General features: G+C 41.7%; 1 protein-coding gene across 1 annotated transcript in view; it reads right to left on the bottom strand.

Moving 5' to 3' along the window:
- ror1 (receptor tyrosine kinase-like orphan receptor 1) overlaps positions 1–13,275 on the bottom strand; it is a 113,256-nt gene extending 99,981 nt beyond the window's left edge. The window contains exon 1 of the mRNA XM_076088666.1: positions 12,710–13,275. Coding sequence (XP_075944781.1) covers positions 12,710–12,815 — 106 coding nt within the window. The 5' untranslated portion in view covers positions 12,816–13,275. The remainder of the gene's footprint in view (positions 1–12,709) is intronic.
- Positions 13,276–18,045: the final 4,770 nt, after the last annotated feature.

Here is an 18,045-nt window from a genome sequence, read left to right on the forward strand (position 1 = left end):
CACTACAAACACATTTTACGGCAGGAATTTGAATATGAACGCAACCAAGAATCAGAAAATCATTACATCCTTTATTGTTTCGATACATGATCTATTTAATAACCTTATGGATTGTATTGCTTTTGTTGTTATGGGCCAATAAGACACAAAGTCGTGTTGCTGAACTAAAATTAGCTTCAAATAAGTATCTTAAGTGCCTTCAAACATGTACAATCCCTCTGATGTTTGAAATAATGAGAAACTGTCCAAAAAAAAAAGCCACGGTCACACTGCGTACCTTTGGCTCACCGCTGACCTACATTCCCTTTTGTTATTCCACACATATCGGCACTGTGTAAAACCGCTGGCTGCTAATTGCTTTCACATTACAGAGCAGCCGGGTGATCTTGGTGGCTTTCCAAGACCACCAACACTGGGACATGGGGCGTGCACATTTGCAAATGCATACCACCAATCGCTGGCTGCGTTACTGTGTAAGCAAAGACTAGGGGCAAACATGAAGGCTGCTATCTGCGACGTAACAGGCAGTGAAGGACCGTCTGAACTACTGTTTCTTGACTGTTTTATGACTGCCGAGTCGGGGATGTGATAAAAAAAAAAATGCATGGCTTTCACAATAAAAGTAAAGAGGCTTCCCTAGACACATCTGGAGGCACCTTGTGTAAACAAACCACTGAGTGACGCAACTCATTCAGGAGCAGCAGAGTGCTTGTGTGACTTCCTAAACACATTTAACAAGCATGCAGCACACTCATTAGCAATGGGTTATTTGGGCAACTTAAACATGGAGGGCAGTGGGCAAGAAATTTGTCCTTATAATCTCACAGGTTGTCTGCACTACAGCTAACATGGAGGCAGTTTCTAAAAATACGACAATGGTAGTGTTTGCGTTTTTTCTCCCATTCTGTGTTTAAGTTCACATTACATATCTAATAGTGATGCACATCAAACTGTTGTGGTTTTAAACAAAAAAATGTTTCTCGAGGCGATAAGGGACTGGTTTTGTGTTCCAAACAGGATGTATGTACATTTTTTATTTTTTTACAGAATGACCTTTATTTCCCCGCTAAATCAAACATCGTGAACCAATAAACTTGACCAATATTACCAAAATTAAACCTGGTATCATTTTCTATTTCCATGTGTTCCACTAAATGTCTAACAAGCGGTGCAGAGTTTCCACATTTTAATTAAAAAATGTTAACCACAACAAACAAAACCAGCCTAAAACATACAGAAATGAATAAATGCCGACGAGGATGTTACATTGTTGCTCTTTCGGTCACCTAGTCTGATCACAAAGCTCTCACTTGACCGCCAACAGAACACTGCATGACAGAAAGTGAAGGGAAGAGTGTGAACTGTTTGTAGTAGCTATATTTAGTGTTTATAAAAAGCAACATCTTTGCTTGGAATTTGTTCATTTTAGGGTGAAGCACATCTCTTTCCACATAAACACACCAACAAATATCAGACAAAAGACAGTGTCCACTCGTGCTCAGGGCCGTCGTGAGAAGAGGTTAAGCTAGCCAGCTGGCTTCAGTTAAATCAGTTTTAAATTAAAGAGTAAATGGACCAACAAAGCCTGGGTTGCAAAGCGAGGGCAGTGGGGGACAATGGGTAACTGCTGGTCGTGGACACACAGACAATTTAAGAAGCAACAATAACAGGGAGCCAGAACAGAACACGCTCCAGGATATAACTAAAATAACTGGAATACAAAGGCTTTTCATAAAAAAAAAATTTAAAAAAAACTCTTCTCAGGTCAACGTTTCCGAGGATGAGAAGAAAGAGGAGCCAGTAAATAAAGACAGTGAGTATGCGTAAAACAAGGAAAGCTCAAACAATCTCTTGCGCTGCCAAACTCTACCACAAGTCCCTTCCGTGAGCTGACAGTAGTCCAAACTGTTGGAACTGTACCAGCAGGGGAAACTTCGGAGCGACTCCGCCTTTGTTTGAACTCCCACTCAAACAGTCGTGAATCACAGCGATCTGTCTCGCTCCGAATTATCAGCACCGGCCCACTTCACATCAGCGCTTCAACAGAGCATGTCAGGAATAATAAGCCACCATGCCCATAGCGGGGAGGAGTTTTTTCCCCCCTTCTTCTTCTTGTAATTTCACTGCAGCAGGGCCTTTTCAGGCTGCATACATCTACAGGGACGGGCCCCAGCCTTGTTGCAAAACATCATTACACGATGCATGCAACAGTATAAACAGTTGTTCATCTCGATGAAAAGCTCAATAAATATTCTATTTAACTGCAGTGGAACTGTGGCTACATGTGGAAAGGTGCTGAAGCTGTGCCATCTCCCCTTTACCCCAATCATGGCCGTAATGACACGACAGGTTCTATGTTCCATTAAAGATTACCGTGGGACAGCGAAATGCTGACGTTACAAAATAATATGCCCTGCGAGCATCGCTCAACATTTCCAAATATAATTCGAAAAATGTTGCTATTATGTGTTGACATGACATGAGTTTAACTTATATTGTAAAGTACGGATATTTTAGTATGAAGGGTTTAACAGTGTCCATAATCAGAGGCCCTTAAACCCATGTTCCAGTTGCTACAGCGGCTGGAGGAAATGGTGAGAGCGACTGAGAGGTAATGAGCTCTTGTGGGCAAAGCTTAGCGCGGCTGAGGCAGCCACGCAGAGGTTAAGCAAACAGGCAGAGGGATCACGCGGGCCTAAGCCTCTTATACAGGCCCCTCTGAGGAGAAGATCATTGACTTCTGATAGGGGGGATGAAGGTCAGGAGTTGTCAGAGATAGAGGGGTCGCCAGTCCTCAACTAGTGAGAGAGCCCCGTTTCTTCTTCGTCTCTCGGTGGCTGTTTGTTTCTGTCATGTGTTTTTTTTTTTTTTTTTTTTTTTTAAACAGAGTCAAATGTTTCAGCTTTTTGATTGATAAGAGTTGCTGAGAGTTAATTTAAGCCTGCTGTCAGTCAAACATCTCTATGAAAATATTTTCTCGTCTCAATATCGCTCTTAGCGCTCTCAGCTTTCTCTTAGCTGAGCCGGGCCCATCCCAGTCCTCACTCACATCCTCGCACTATCAATATTTTCGTCCCTTTAAAAAAAACAAAAAAACAATAGTATTGGACGTCTTTCACTCTGAACCTCTTCCTCTTTCCCTCCCCATGGTGCCCCCCTCTCCTGCTGGGAGTCGCAGGGCAATGCAGTTTCATTTCCTGCCCTGCTGAAATCAACGCTCTCTGGGAGAAGGAGTGGAGCGGGGAGGGACAGAGACAGAGATGTAGTGAGAGACAGGAAAACAAGAGTGAAGTGTGAGAGGACTGTTGGCATGCAGGACACCACCACACTAGTAAGTCAACTTAAACCTGACTTGCTTCCAAGTCCGCGTCAGCTTTCATAAACATCCATCGGGAAATTTAATTACCATTCAAAGTGGAAATATGAAAAACAGGGGAGCTGCTTTAACGGGGAAACTCAATTTTCCCCTCAACACTGGCCATCATTTAAAAATAAACGATAAAAAAATCGCCTCGCGGTATTCTGCATCCCACAGGATAAATGTATGAATTCCTGGGCGGGAGCGTCCCACTTGACAAGAATCATTTCTGCCTGCCCCGGGTTAAATAAAGAGCTCCCCTACATGAGCTAAAGTCTCTGAGCGAATGAGAGGGAGATGGTGATGAAGAAGAGAGCATAAACGTTGTCACAGTCACACAAAGACAGATTCCTGGCCTGTGACTATTCCATATCTTTTTATTACCATTCCTGCACATTTCACCACAAAAACCAACAGTCGCTCCGACATCAAACACAGGACTCCCTTCGTGATTCTACGACCTTCTGGGTGACGCGTCCGACGGTCAGTAGCGCTCAACGTCGGGCTGTGTTCTTCCACCCTGCCATTCTTTTCACTCACTTGTTTCCGTTTAAAAAACAGACCCACAATCTGGAGAAGTCAATAACTTTGCCTCTGAAAGAAGCTGTCGTATGGTGAGGCCATCAAGCCAAAATGGATTTAAGAGGCTACCAGTGACTGTGTGGGCGTAGTTTTCCCCAAGACTGTGAAGAAAGCTTTGGGAGTTGGCCAAAAAAGTTGGGTGTCAAGACTCTCATACTCACAGCGTTAGCTTATGAAACAAAACACAAAATTACTTTTTCAATTCATCTTAAATTAGAATTTTGAGAAATGCCAATGGGGGAAGTACCAACTTTCACCAAGAGACTCATTGAAGCTTTTTCTCTGTGGCCCATCACAAAGGCTGATTAAAGACACAATCTGTGAGCGGGTCTAATGCGACTCGGGGACATTGATTTCCCGGTTGGTGCTGAATTGGGCAGATCTTTAGCCAGCAGTGGTTTGCTAGATGGGCATTTAACTCACGGTACTTCAGAATTACAGCCAGTGAGATCTTTAACTCCAGATTCCTTGGTTAGTGTGGTCAACACAGGATTAGAATGAATAGAAAAGGGAATTTCCATTAAAGTCAAATTTCTTATGGTCTTCTGTGCTTTTTCTATTTGTGCTCAGTCACTGTTGTATTTATGGTTTCTGGTTCCTCTCGAAGTTTTTGTCCCTGAACATTATAGTCAGGATTTACAGCCATGCTGGACATTCAAATAGACATTGTTTTCAGCAGTCAGGCTGGCGAACTATAGCAGAGTTGCTTCTACGCTGACTAGCTCTGTCAGAAGGATTAAAGGCAGTACTTATCTGCCTTATGTGAACGTTTGAGAGCCCCTGGACAACAGGACTGAGGCACCAGTTTAAGGCAGACCCTCGTAAGTCTTTTGTGTGTGAATGAGGTGGCGGGGTAAAGACTAGCTGCTGGTTAATGGGGAGCTTGCTTAGAGAACAATGTGACAAAGCCTTTAGTTAAACAAACACGTTAAGGCAATGTCCACACTCATGCAGATACATTTCAAGACACTGTTTAAGACCATGTCAACACCAAGCCAACTAAATCCAAAAATGCATTATTTTCCTTCCATTTTCAGCCTTCTGTCCACACAAACTTTCTCCCGCTTTTCTTTTCTTTGAATTCCTGCATACCCGAGCACTACTTAGAGTTGTTTTTGTTTATGTTGTAACCACTTAGTCGGCTTTGTCAGCATAATGTAGTAATTCAATCAAAAATTGTAAATGAAATCATACCCCGATTTAAAAAAATGATTTTTGTTTTTTATTCGAAAACCACCTAACGCAGGTACAACAACCAAACCTTGTTTTTTAGTTTTTTTGCTTGGAAGCTATTGTAAAGAAAAGATATGGAGACATGAAATGGGAGGAAAAACTTAAAAGTGACGTAGCGGGAGACAGAAGCAAACAGAAGAGAAAGGTGATTGCAGAAGGACCGTTGGTGGTTTCTCACCATTAATCCCACATAATATCGTAACAACACCTCATAGTCGAAACACACATAAAACAAGCCTGCCAGTCATTTTCAATGGAGCAGAAACAACATACAGTACCAACAGCAAACAAATTCCTCTGACGGGGAAAAGACAAAGAGAAAAGTGGGAGAGCTTCATCTGTTTTTCTGCGAAGGCGACAATGAACTCAATATCGGTGGCAACACTTACCCCCTTACACTCTACCAATGTCTGGAAACCTGCACGCAGATGGACGGCCTGAGTGCTGAAGACAGACATTCACCAGCTGGATCCCTGAAGCATCAAACAGCCCTTTTGATAATCTTATCAGATAAGATCAGATCAAACGACAGGTCAGTGTGTAGGTTCAAAAAGTGCTCATGAAGCATCTCGTCTTTGAATCCTCCACTGAAAACAATGAAGGTGAAAAAGGCTTATACTTTCAAAACCTTGTTGTTGTTACTTGAGTAGATCCCCAAATCTATTCGATGGCCAAAGTAGACTTGTTAAACCGACAGCTTTGAACTAAAAGCCATTTACATGAATTAATCTTCAAAAGACAGAATTCCTCGATGTCAGGCTACAGCACAGATTATAGTTTCTATTGCTACCGATTGTAAGTACAAAGCAAAAACCACCAAAAGACGGCCAAACACACTTCTCTCTGTATGTTCCACAGACATAAAAACTTCCGAATCACTAAATGAGAGGGCGAACCACAAATCCGTCCTGAGCCCTGAAAAGCAAATCCAACACTGCACACAAAGGGGTTCAGTTAATTCAAACTGAACACAAATCATTAGATGCCCGGTGAAATTCAATTTCCTGCCGTCCAAACATCTCTGGTTTAACAATTCCACGAGCAGACTGAAGTTTGTGTTCTAAGCATTTTCCACGTTACACAGCGCCACGGGAGAAATGTGCTATTTGCATTATTTCTGTGTGTACGTTAGAGGCATGAAAAAAGAAAGAAATACAGAAACAAAGCAAAAGAAGGTTTTGGATGATGGAGCTGCCAAGAATCATTTTGGAAGCACACAACTGTGAATAAAATACACGTGATGATGTTATATTAATAACTGCAGAGTGATAAGTTTACACAAATGTCTCAGTGGAGCTGATGGTCCAATGGTTTCGAAGCATAGCCACAGTACCACGTGGGCGAAAGAGGAGACGTGAAGCCATAAAGACACATCAAGACTGATATTGAGAAAGCCAAGTTATGACTAAACATCCGTCTCATAATCAGCACATAACGCCAGCTGACATCACAAAAGAAGTCTTCTGCTCAAATCAAAGATGCAAAAATACCGACAAACCATGACTAAAGGTCTGTATGAGTGGTTGCGATCGTCTGTAAAGAGAGCAGGGGCTGGTGTGGAGCCACCCCGCTCTCAGTTATTGTTGAGTAAACACTCACAGTGTAGCCAAGAGCAGCATGTCAGTGAGCCAGGCAAGAAGGGCCAAGTGGAGGAGCCACACGACGGCCAAAATGAACTGTACAGACAGAGAGGCAAAGGGACAAAGTGTGCGTGTGCGTGTGTGTGTGTGTGAGAAAGATAGAATACCAAGGCCAAGCCAAGACAGTCAGAGAGCGAGCGAGGAGAGAATGCCAACATTTGTCTCATGCCAGTTAGATAAGAGGAGTGCCAAGGAGTTTTGAAGTCATGCTGGTGGTGGTGGGGTGACGGAGGGGTTGACTATTCGCTCATCCACTTGCAGGGAGAAAGTAGGTCTGTGTGCACTGAAAAAAGTACTTTACAGAAGGATTTTATGAACAACTTTTGTAAAGAACCACGATCATTTGAAGTGTTTCTGACCTTCCATTGACATTAAAGTTATTGATAGTGTGTGTGGGCAAATCAAATTAAGATCATAGAATAGGTGCAGGCAACAGTTAATGTTAATGTACTTCACCAGACTACTTAGCCCAAGTACCTACTTTTGGGGATATTTTGAAAAAAATGACCATCCAGCAAAAAGCTGATTTATGCACAGAAATGTGACAACACATATTTTGGGGATAAAGCTGATAAAGTGAAATATTATCCATTGATAAGCTACTTTTTTGGGGGGAAAATAAGTACTAATATCTTTGGCAGAGAGGCCTAGAAAGTTTTTTTTACTTAATGGAAGGAGCATGGTGTTATACAAAGACCTAATTGTGGCTGGGCGGAGATCTGCCCGTCTGCTTGCAGTGGGGGTTTCTGAAGTCCTTAATGCAATGCAAACAGGGTTTAAAAAGATTTACTCTGACACATATAGGGGAATTCAAAAAGCCATGTTTCATCCTACCCCCAATTAAATTAAATGCAGCATGATCTCCACATATTAATCCCAGGTTAAGCTTGCTAGGAGGACACAAGCAAAGTAGTAATTTGATAAAACTGCAATGAAGAGTGGTCTGAATGAAATTTAGAGCTATTTAAGCCAGTGCTATTCCCCACAGTCCTCAGCATTAAACCTTGCCAAGTCCATAAGGGAAATTGATATGCAGTTTGTGCGGCTTATTCCATTAGACTCATTAAAGTGTCACCTTGTCATCAGCACACTCTCGCAGTTACAGCTTGCCTTACAAGTGCAGTAAAGGACTCATTGTATTGCGCGTGTGAAGTACAGCAGAGTACATTTTTTTATTTGGCGGGTGTAATTTGTCTTCCAGACAGCAGTCGAAAGACATCAACATAGAAAGTATTGAATAGAAGCTATAGAAAGCTATAGAATTTGTAGTCTGGCGTACAGAACAGGGGCAAATATACATTTTTGACAAACCTCACCTTTCTGCAGCTTACCCCCCCCACTCAACCAGACTCTACCTCTGTTAAAACCATTGAAGTGCCACACTGTCCTCTACTCACTAGCTTCTCAACTGCGGCACTAAAACCTGAACCAATGTTTTCTGTTCCTTCTGTTAATCCGGCGCTGCATTTCCTTGAACCCTGCAGAGGGTTTTTTTTTTTTTTTCTCTCCCCAACACACCGACCTCCTGTGCAGACAGTAAATAGAAGGAACAAGGTTTTCACGCTTGGCCACAGTTTGTAGTGGCAGAAACTTTATCAAACGTCTCCAAAGAAGATCTAAGTGAACTGTGTTTCGCCTTTGATTAAACGCTGCCTCTCAGAGGGACTCTGACCGCTAAAAAGCAAGCACGCTCCACTGAGTCGGATTTGTGGAAATAAGAGCATTTTTCTACCAATGTTTTACGCAAATGCAGGGAATTGACTCTTCTTACCATTCACAAAAAGGCATTTGCCTGACTTTGCAGAGATCAGATAGACAACAAAAAAAAGAAAAAAAAAAAAAAAAGAAAAAAAGGAAAACCTAAATCAGGCTCTCCTTCCAAAATTCCTCTGTCAACCAAGCATTGACGTCATATTGTCAGGACATTCCAACCAGCAACTCAATGGAGAAAAACTCTGCCATTCACTGGCATTGCACATCATATGGAAACTTCATATCTTGTGAACTCTGTACTAATCAATGAGGTAGTCCTGCTTGGGAAACAACAACCACAATAGGAAAGTCAGAAGTCAGAAAAAAAAAAAAACACTGAACAAGTTATTTGATATCCTGATGCTTTTTATATCACTTAAAGCAAATCGCCCGCTGGCTGTACATCAGTTCAACAATTAGCCCACAATATTCTCCACGCAGTTTGCACTATGGCAACGCTGAGGGCACACGGAGCCTTGGCAAACATGTGCTTAATAACGAGTGGGAAGTAGGCAATTGCCAGTGCACGACGCAGTTTACACACCAATGTTTTAAATCAGAGACATAAAGCAGAGTCCGAGCGTATGATTTATGGCTGTGTCCTGATTGAGCTAATGTCCACGACTTTCTGCCCATTTCACACGCTCAAAATGGAGTTGAACTGTCCAAAAAAAAATAAATAATAAATAAAATCAACCCCCTCCTCCGAGAAAAAGACCATACATCTGCTTCACACATACAGTTCCTGCCACATTCTTCCGTGTCTGCCAAAAGCTTTTAGGGATGCACACCACTTGATGCCTGAGTTAATGCAGTGTGCACTGTGCAGAGTGGGAGTTGAGTTTTAGACACATGAGGAATCATCTATCTGAAAGAGATGTACCACTCAGACCACGATGGAGCCCAACATTTCCCAGAGCATCTGGGTAAAGTACTGATAAAGTCAATATGCTCACACATAAAGGAGACATTACAGCAATATTGCAATGATGAAAAGCACTGAGCAAACTATAAATCACGACAGGGAGTGGCTGATTTGCATTATTTTTACAAGGATGCTTGTAAACTGTAAACCATTAATATGAGTCCAAGGAAATACCAGAAGGAATATGACAGTACAGATAGACGCCCCAGTAGCAGGGAGAGTAGGACAAGCTCCTACACACTCAGTCTGCAGGAACAAGGATTTTTTTTTTTTTTCCAGAGGTGAAGTGCCTTTAGTGTCAACAGTGCGTCCTGTTGAAAACGGCACTGAGGCAGTTCCAGCCAACATGATTTATAGCCTCCCTGAGTGTTATTAAAAGGCTAAACGCAACTCTAAACAGATTTCACACAGTCGCTGCCCTGCACAGGACCTTTTATGTTTAGAGGTGAATGTCCCATGTTCAGAAACATTTACACAGTTTATATAGCTGCAAAACATTGCCGTCAATTTATTTTTATGAACATGGCACAGATTATTACTTTGGAGCTAAAGGGCAGGGGCAGAAAGATGTAATGACAGTGACTATTTTCAAGAGATTTATGTTTAAACAAAAAAGGTGCCGTGGTAGTCTGATTGTTCCCGGCTTTCGGAAGAAACCTGATTTCCATGCAGCAAAAACCTTGGTTCAAATTCAGGTTACGTGATTAAGAATAAATCCAGTTGGCACAAACAGATTCTTGCTGGAAATATAAATAATAATAATAATAATAATAGGCCATGTCAACACTCATGTGGGTTTTTAAGTTTTTCCTATTGTGAGCAAATGCATGGAAAAGGCTTTAAGAGGAGGACGGGTGTGACTTAGTCTACAAGTGAAGCAGTACCGACCAGAATGAAATCTGGTGATCTGTTCTGCATTCTGCCTTGTTTAGAAAAGCACCGAGAGGGTTGGTAGTGATGCTTAAGCTGTTTTTGGCAAGGACAGGGAAGAATCCTAGGGCCGATTAAAGTTCACATACACTCAGGTCTTTGTACAAACCCATTATCCAATGTCATGCCTTGACCTGATCACTCACATTAATCAGAATTTTGTGAACATGTAAATTAAGAAAGAGTGTTGCACTTCTTTTTTTAATTAAGGGGCATGTGTGTGATTTGGATTGCATTTTGTGAGCCAATGGATCTCAGTTTCAGGTATTCTAAGCAGCTGAGAATATATGGTTTCTCAAAAAAAAGAACATGCATGCATATATATATATATATATATATATATATATTGTTGGTTTATCCTTTGTCAAGTATGCCATGTACACAAATCCCCTTGCTGTGGCCGGGGGAAGTCCAGATTGTTCCTGGAAATGCTGACATTTGAACCACAGAGACAGACCAGTGACCTCTACCTCTGACTGGAAACTGGTAGACTGACCAGTACACCAGACAGCAGCAAATAAAGACAGCCGGGCCCTTCAGTTTCATCCTTGTAGCGTTTGCAAAGTTAATTCTACAATACAGCCAGTTATATATGCACAGATCACATGGCACTGCACTCTTCTCTTGGAGTACAGTTGAACCAGACTGCTGTTTTGTTCCTCTCTGCCCATTCCCATTAGAGACTAGTCTCCCAGGCTAACATATCCGGGAGTCGTTTTATTGTCGGTAACTAGCAAATCATGTTTGTGGATGCAATAGAAAAACAAAGCAGTTAATGGGCATTGTTTTCTTGTCCATACCGATTAAAGCTACAACGATTATTTGGATGTTCAGAAAAAGAGAAACAGCTTTTCAATATAGTTTCTGGTTTCCAGCAGTGGGAGGGGGAGCAAAAGTGAATCACTTTTACTTCATGAAAAACAGTATTAGCATACGAAATGTAATTTTCAGGGTAGATTTTTGCCATGAAATGTGGGAGTAATTTCCACTTTGTCTATTTCCACATATAAAGTAAGGGCTTGGCTCTCCTCCACTCCATATTCGATCATGAAACTCCATTTGAAGAGGTTATAGCTAACTCATCCAGTTAAGTAATGTGGATTAACATTCCTCCCTGCCTCAGAGCAGGAAAGTGAGGAAGAAAGATATAGAGAGGAACGGGTGGCAAGAGAAGCGCCATAGCAGAAAGCTTTACTCCCAAAGCAGTATATTACGTAGGCTACCTCCATTGTAAATAAAAGCCGATTTAAGGAGGACAGAGATAATCCAAACAAACCCCAAAAAACCATCCGGAGATAATTCATCAGTACCCTCCCCAGGGAGGGGAGGATTGCTTTATACTCGCAATACACTCAAAAGCCAGAGAACAGAAAATATTAAAACGCTATCAAACGATCGGCTTCATAAACAAGTCAAACAGAATTCAATCATGCTTCTATTAGTCAACCAAACGCCAGTTACATATACCATCAGGCCATCCTTTCTCAAAAGATGTTAGTACCACACACTCAGTACAGTAACAGGCAGTGGAAACATTATTCTTTAGATTACTGAATGGGCAAAAAAAAAAAACTAGAACTCTTGACTTTCGATCACAGTGGACAGACACATATTATGATGTATTTTAGTGTTTTGTAAGAGGCAATTAAGAAACATTGAAGTATTGTTTGCTCAGGCCGGAAACATTGGCCATGCACCCTCAATTAAAGCTAAATGCTGAACAATTGTTTGCCTTAAACACGTTACGCATCTCTTATCCTTAAATTGACCTAAACCATTGACAGGGTGGATTGGGGCACAATAGCTATCCAGCTGACTAGTTAAGACCCCCTATTGTCTGCCAATAGAGTCAAGTCGTTCCCCGTGCAGAGCCCTCACAGTGACAATAGGACGATAATCTAAAAACCAACCATCATTTACATGAGAGGGGAGGCTGAATGAAGGCAAACAGCTCTGCTTTATAAAACAGTTTGGGGACATTTATGAGATTACTTTAGCAGCGAAAGACAAATAGGGGTGCCCTTAAGATATACGAGCCCATGTGAACACAATGACGGATGACTTCAACTGCATTTAAAGTGCAATCAAGTCAGCGTAATGCCCAAAACGGGCACATGCAAAACAGTCCCCAGAAAGGTTTTCCAAGCTTGATATATTACATCGTTTAATTCACGCGTGTTGGGATGAACCGCAGATTAAGTGAGGCCAGCAGGGAAGCAGAGGAAGGACGGGAATGATTACCGAGGGAAGGAGGGGGGGGGGGGGGGGGGGAAGTGTCTTGAGACTCACCAGACGCGCTCATGTCCAGGACGCTTTGGAGGAGCAGGGCGATCCAGAGAGCGCAGGCTGGACATCTCCAGAGGCGCTGGCTCGACGCTGCCCGAGTTGGATACATTCCTCCGGCTCTGTGTTTAAAAAAAAAAAACTTTTCGTCCGCTTTTCACATCCACTACACTCAAGACTTAATTTCGAGCCCCTTCCAAAAAAGAAAAAAAAGAAAAATTCTAAATGCACGAGTCAAAGTGCCTTGAGAAGTTGTGCTCTGTTTTCAGCCGCTCTTTCAAAGCGCACCAAAACCCGAGAAAAATGCGAGTCTGGATGAAAGTTGTCTCCGTCTCCCCTGGTTTCTGTCTCTGTCCTCCTCGCTGGAGCCCAGCACACTTTCCTCTTCTCCGTCTCTCTCTTCAACTGAGCGCAATCCTTCCTGCAAACTTCACCGGAGTGACTTGTGCCCACAGGAGCCACATGGCTCTGATTAGCCACGTGTCGCCACCCTGTGTTCGCTACAGGAACTGTCACAGGGCAGGCGGAGACGTTTCAATTGGAGAAATGCGTTTAGCTGACATGAGAGTGTTCAGGACCTACACATCAAGAGCCTTTTTAGGGGCCACAAGAATTTTTGATTTTTTTTTTTACAAAGCTGCAGAACAGCTTCTAAATGGATGACTTTGTCAACTGCTGTACTGTTTGCAAAGTCAAGAATGAACTTTCAATCTTGACTTCACAGCCAACATGGAGGAGAAGTCCCAGGGAAAAATGGAAATATGGAAATATACAATTCCAACTGGGAAAACTCCATTTGCAGAGGAATGTGGTGTGATAGAGTTGGAAGCTTGTGAACGTTATGGTGAGATTGTTTCGTCAACTACGGTGTCTAAGGTCAAGAATGAATTTCAATCTCTTTCTTTCTGGTGAAATGTTGCAAATTAAACTGCAAATTAAGACAATTAAATGACTCAAAGACAAAAAGTAATAAAACCTGATAAAGTGGCTGCAAAGGTGGCATGATACATATGTACAAAAACAAATGTGAAAAAAAGAAACATGTTTTAAACTTTAATGAAAGATGTTGTTATGCAGCGAGGATGGGATTTGAGGATATGCTCTTGACACTTTAACAAAATCAGAGAGTGTATCTTTAAACACCTAAAATAAATGAAGTAACCCAAAGAAAGCCTCTCAGTCCGCTGTTTGGGCCGTCTCTGGTTCACATGATTTACAAGGTCCAGTATTTACAAGGATCAAAATATTCTCCAATGAAAGAATCAGGGAACATGAATAGTGAATTCAGCATGGCCTTATACATGCACTTTGTTACGCTCGTGATATTTCCAAGAATATTCCAACACAGGCTTAGCTTTTCTGCAATAATTGTGCAGCATCTACTGCACCATTTACTGCCATTTGTAACATAACAACAAAGTTATGTGAATTAATAAACAACTGTTAATGGAGCTGAATTGATGGCCTTAGATGATCTGAAAATGATCCATTTGGACCTGATCAGATGATCACAAGAGGTGACTTTAGCAAGTAGACCAACTTTTCTTTATAATAACTAGACAAACTACCCGCCATATTAAAACCATATCCAAATGTTTAACTCAGTGAGCTATATTTCATTTCTATTCGTGCATCACATGTACAAAGACAGAGACAGATGAGTGAAGGAAAAGAAAGAAGGAATGTAAATAAAGCAGAATAAGGTTACTTTGTCGTGAACAATACCGTCTGCAGACACACTACATACACACACACACACACACACACACACACACACACACACACCTTTATACAATTATTAATTCCAGAGCCGTACAGTATTATTAACCCACCTCACCTTCTCCTCTATAACTCCACACCTTGTTTCATTTTACTCCATTCACTTCTGGATTTTGACACATACTTTGTCTCTGCATGTGTGTCCGCACACACGGAGCCCTTTGACACACTAATACAGGAAAAGAATGGTTGCAATTTAGCATCTCCGGTTCTCCCATATTGTGACCTACCCCTGCTCATTAGAGGGAAATATCATCCTCTCTGAAGTATGTTTTGATTTAACTGTTACAGAGAGCAGGGATAGCAGGACTGAAAAATGCTTTCGACTGGATTCTTTTCAATTGGTAGATCTGAGGGAGGGTGTAGCGGGCTGCTCACGGGTGACAGGGCTTCACCTCTGTTATCCTTGCTCCTTGTCAGGTCCAGGGGTCCAGGACATGTTCCATACCCGCTACTAAGGAGTCCTAATCAAAACCTTCCTTCCCCTCCTCTCCCTGCATACTCAGTCATCCCTGGAGAGATGCTGCTAACCGGAGTTTAGAGATAACATTGAACAAGGTTCCTGCAAACCATTAGTTAGGATAAGGGTGTGTCCTAGTGTGTGTTTGGGGGGGGGGATTAAAACCTTAAACGTCCTGTTAAAATAATGTCAGCAGGCTTCTGTGTCGGTTCAGGAATTCCTGTTTTACTCTATACTGTAGGTTAGCACATCTTTGCACTTGTTACTTCAGTGGTTGAGGACATTAAGAAAATGGTGATTGTGAGAGTTGAGTGATGCAAAGCAGCAGTTTGATAGCTGCCAAAGGTCTGATGAAAACCAGGGCTGTGGTCATTTAAAGCAGTTCAAGAGACTGCAGTTCATTTGCTAATGATGATTGAGCTTTCAGTCTCACTTAAATGGCTTGGACGTAACAATTCCTTCATGCCGAAAGCTGTGATTTTGAAAAAAAGTGGAATTTTAAAGAATACATTTCTTCTTGATTTAATTGAGTTGTGAGTGAAACGTACCATTGAGATATGTGCACTCTTAGCTCTAACGTCTTAAAACCGCAGTCTGCAACTCTCAGGACTTTGAGTGCTTTTTGCCATGCATGGGTATCTATAAGCTTCTTTTGGACCGCAGCAAGAAAGAGTCACACCAAAAGCGTGTGAGATTGCGTGTGCAGATGTGTATGATTTCACATAACATTTCAATAAACACAACAAAGGGCTTTTGTGCTCCAGGGGTATCACGTGGAGAGCAAATTCAAACAAAGTAACTATAAATAACTGTCAAACCAAATGAAATTGGGCATGAGTGATTGCAGTGCAGTTTGGAGAAACGTGTGATGTGATGTACACATCACACGTCAGCTGTGTTTTTTTTTACTAAGGCGCCATTTTACATTTCCTGTTTAAGCGGCCAAATGAATTTAACCTAAGCTGTGTTTGGTGGTTTACTTTGTAATAAAGGCCGTCAGAGAAGTGGAAGGGGTTCTGAAGGGGGGGGGGGGGGGGGGGGGACCCCACCACTGGGCCGATCAAGTAGCGAGATTGTTTCTGACGTTGGCCTATTTTTCCTCCTTGATGTCGATCGACTTCGTTTTGCCTAAAGTAGGATATGATTATTAAAATTGCAACCATGCATGGTGAAAGTCATCTAACTTTCATGGTGGAGTAGATTAGGGTTCTGAAGGTCTCTTTGAAGATCAGATCCCCGAGGCTTTCTCCAGCGGCCATAGCACATGGACAGGGAGGCCCTTTGTTTCAAAGTTGGCAAAAATGTCTGAGTCAATAAAAGAGAATGAAAGGATGAGGGTGATGATGGCCTTTCTGCCACATTTACTCAGTATTATTATTTTTTTATGTTTCTCCAAAACTTTCTCTCTGTCTCTTTTCCTTCACATCCTCAGATGACTTTAATAATTTGGGTTTCAATCTTATTTTCCTTTGCCATCTTCTAAAAATGTGCTAGCATTTTGCGCATTCTTCAATCAGCGGATAACTCGAGACATTTTCCGTCCCAGTTAAGACATCATTAAATGGCTCACAGACAACATTGGCCTCACTGCATCCTTTGCATCTGCCTGTCCAACCACCATCTCCGTCAAAATGTAAGTCTGTGCTACATATTGCACATTTACAGGCTTACCTTTCAAATGCCCGTAACTGTTGCTCTATTCCCACAGGATGTCTTTTTGAGCATACTGCACCCAGTGCTAATATACAACAAATGCAGGATTTCCAGGCCAATAGTCTAGTCTCCATGCATGGAAGAATGGGAAATCTTCAGCAGGCAACATGCTACCGATACAGTTTTAAACATGGAACACTGCAAAAGCATCCACTTTCATAAGATTCATTTCAAAACCTTTCAGAAACCTTTTCAAGAAAATAGGTCAATGTTAAAGCCAAAGCAACTTTATACTCTCCTGCTCTACAGGGGCCTCCAAGTATGTGAAGTTTCAGGCAGCAGAATAATAATTGCTTGTGAGGAACACATGTAAAACACAATTCACTGTTTTGATTGTGTGCTACATCTTCCCTCTTTTGTTTGTATTTGTAGTGCAGCACATATGGAACATGTAGGGTGATAAAAGAACTGCTTGTTGTTGTACATTTAAGATTAAATCTGGTTAAAAGAGGACAAAAACACATTGCACTGTTAACAGTGTAATAGAGAAGCTTATAGCATGTTGAGTATTTCTGTACAATATAAAGCTTCAATATCCAGTTTCTCTCTCTCATCTCAGTTCCTCCATCCAAAAGGTCTCTCCATCAAACACACATGACAATGGACCGTATAAGTGATTGAGATCGAGCGGCATTTGCTGGTTTAGTAAATAGAATTTAAAATAGTTGTGTGACATGCCCAGTAGGAGGGAACATTTCGGAGGGAAAACACAAAAAAAAAGCAGTAATGTGCATCTGTTTCAAGGTGGACATGATTCATGTATGTGCAGGCATGTATATCCTACAGCACTGACAATTCATACATGGCATGGACTTTTAACTGGGACTATTCAAGTGCCCCCTTAGTGTTATTTAATGAAGCAGATGTACTTGCATGATGATGAGTAGGAATATGCCTTACGGTAAACCTAAAGTTGTCGTATTTCGCTACATGTCTTCTTAGTTGGTTAGCTAACGTTACCGTAGCCACCGGTACATCCGGGTACGTGTTTTTTGAGAGCGCTAGTGATTAATAATAATCAATGATTAATAAGGAAAACACAAGGTGTATTGCTCAGATAACAACATTGGGACAAATTAAAGTAAATGCTCAGTGTTTGTTGTTGAATGGATCTCAGATGTTCTATTGAGGTTGGTTGGTTTACCAACTGGGGAAAGGGGTTGGGAAGCTGTTTCATTGAGTCCCAGTTCCCCATTTGTTTGGTAATATGCACTACTAAAGCAGAATATTGACATGATGAGGTGGACTCTGCTTGAAGGGCCCGCCTCTGTGAAAAACTAGCTTTAATTTAAGGATTTGTTTTTAAAGGAAACTCACCTATTAAATGTCCTAAGCCTGCAATATTGATGGATAACACAGATTCATCAGTAGAGGGTGCAGTACCAAATGT

This window comes from Anarhichas minor, unplaced genomic scaffold, assembly GCF_050575085.1.
Source record: "Anarhichas minor isolate MPS153535 unplaced genomic scaffold, ASM5057508v1 ptg000010l, whole genome shotgun sequence".
Classification (NCBI taxonomy): domain Eukaryota; kingdom Metazoa; phylum Chordata; class Actinopteri; order Perciformes; family Anarhichadidae; genus Anarhichas; species Anarhichas minor.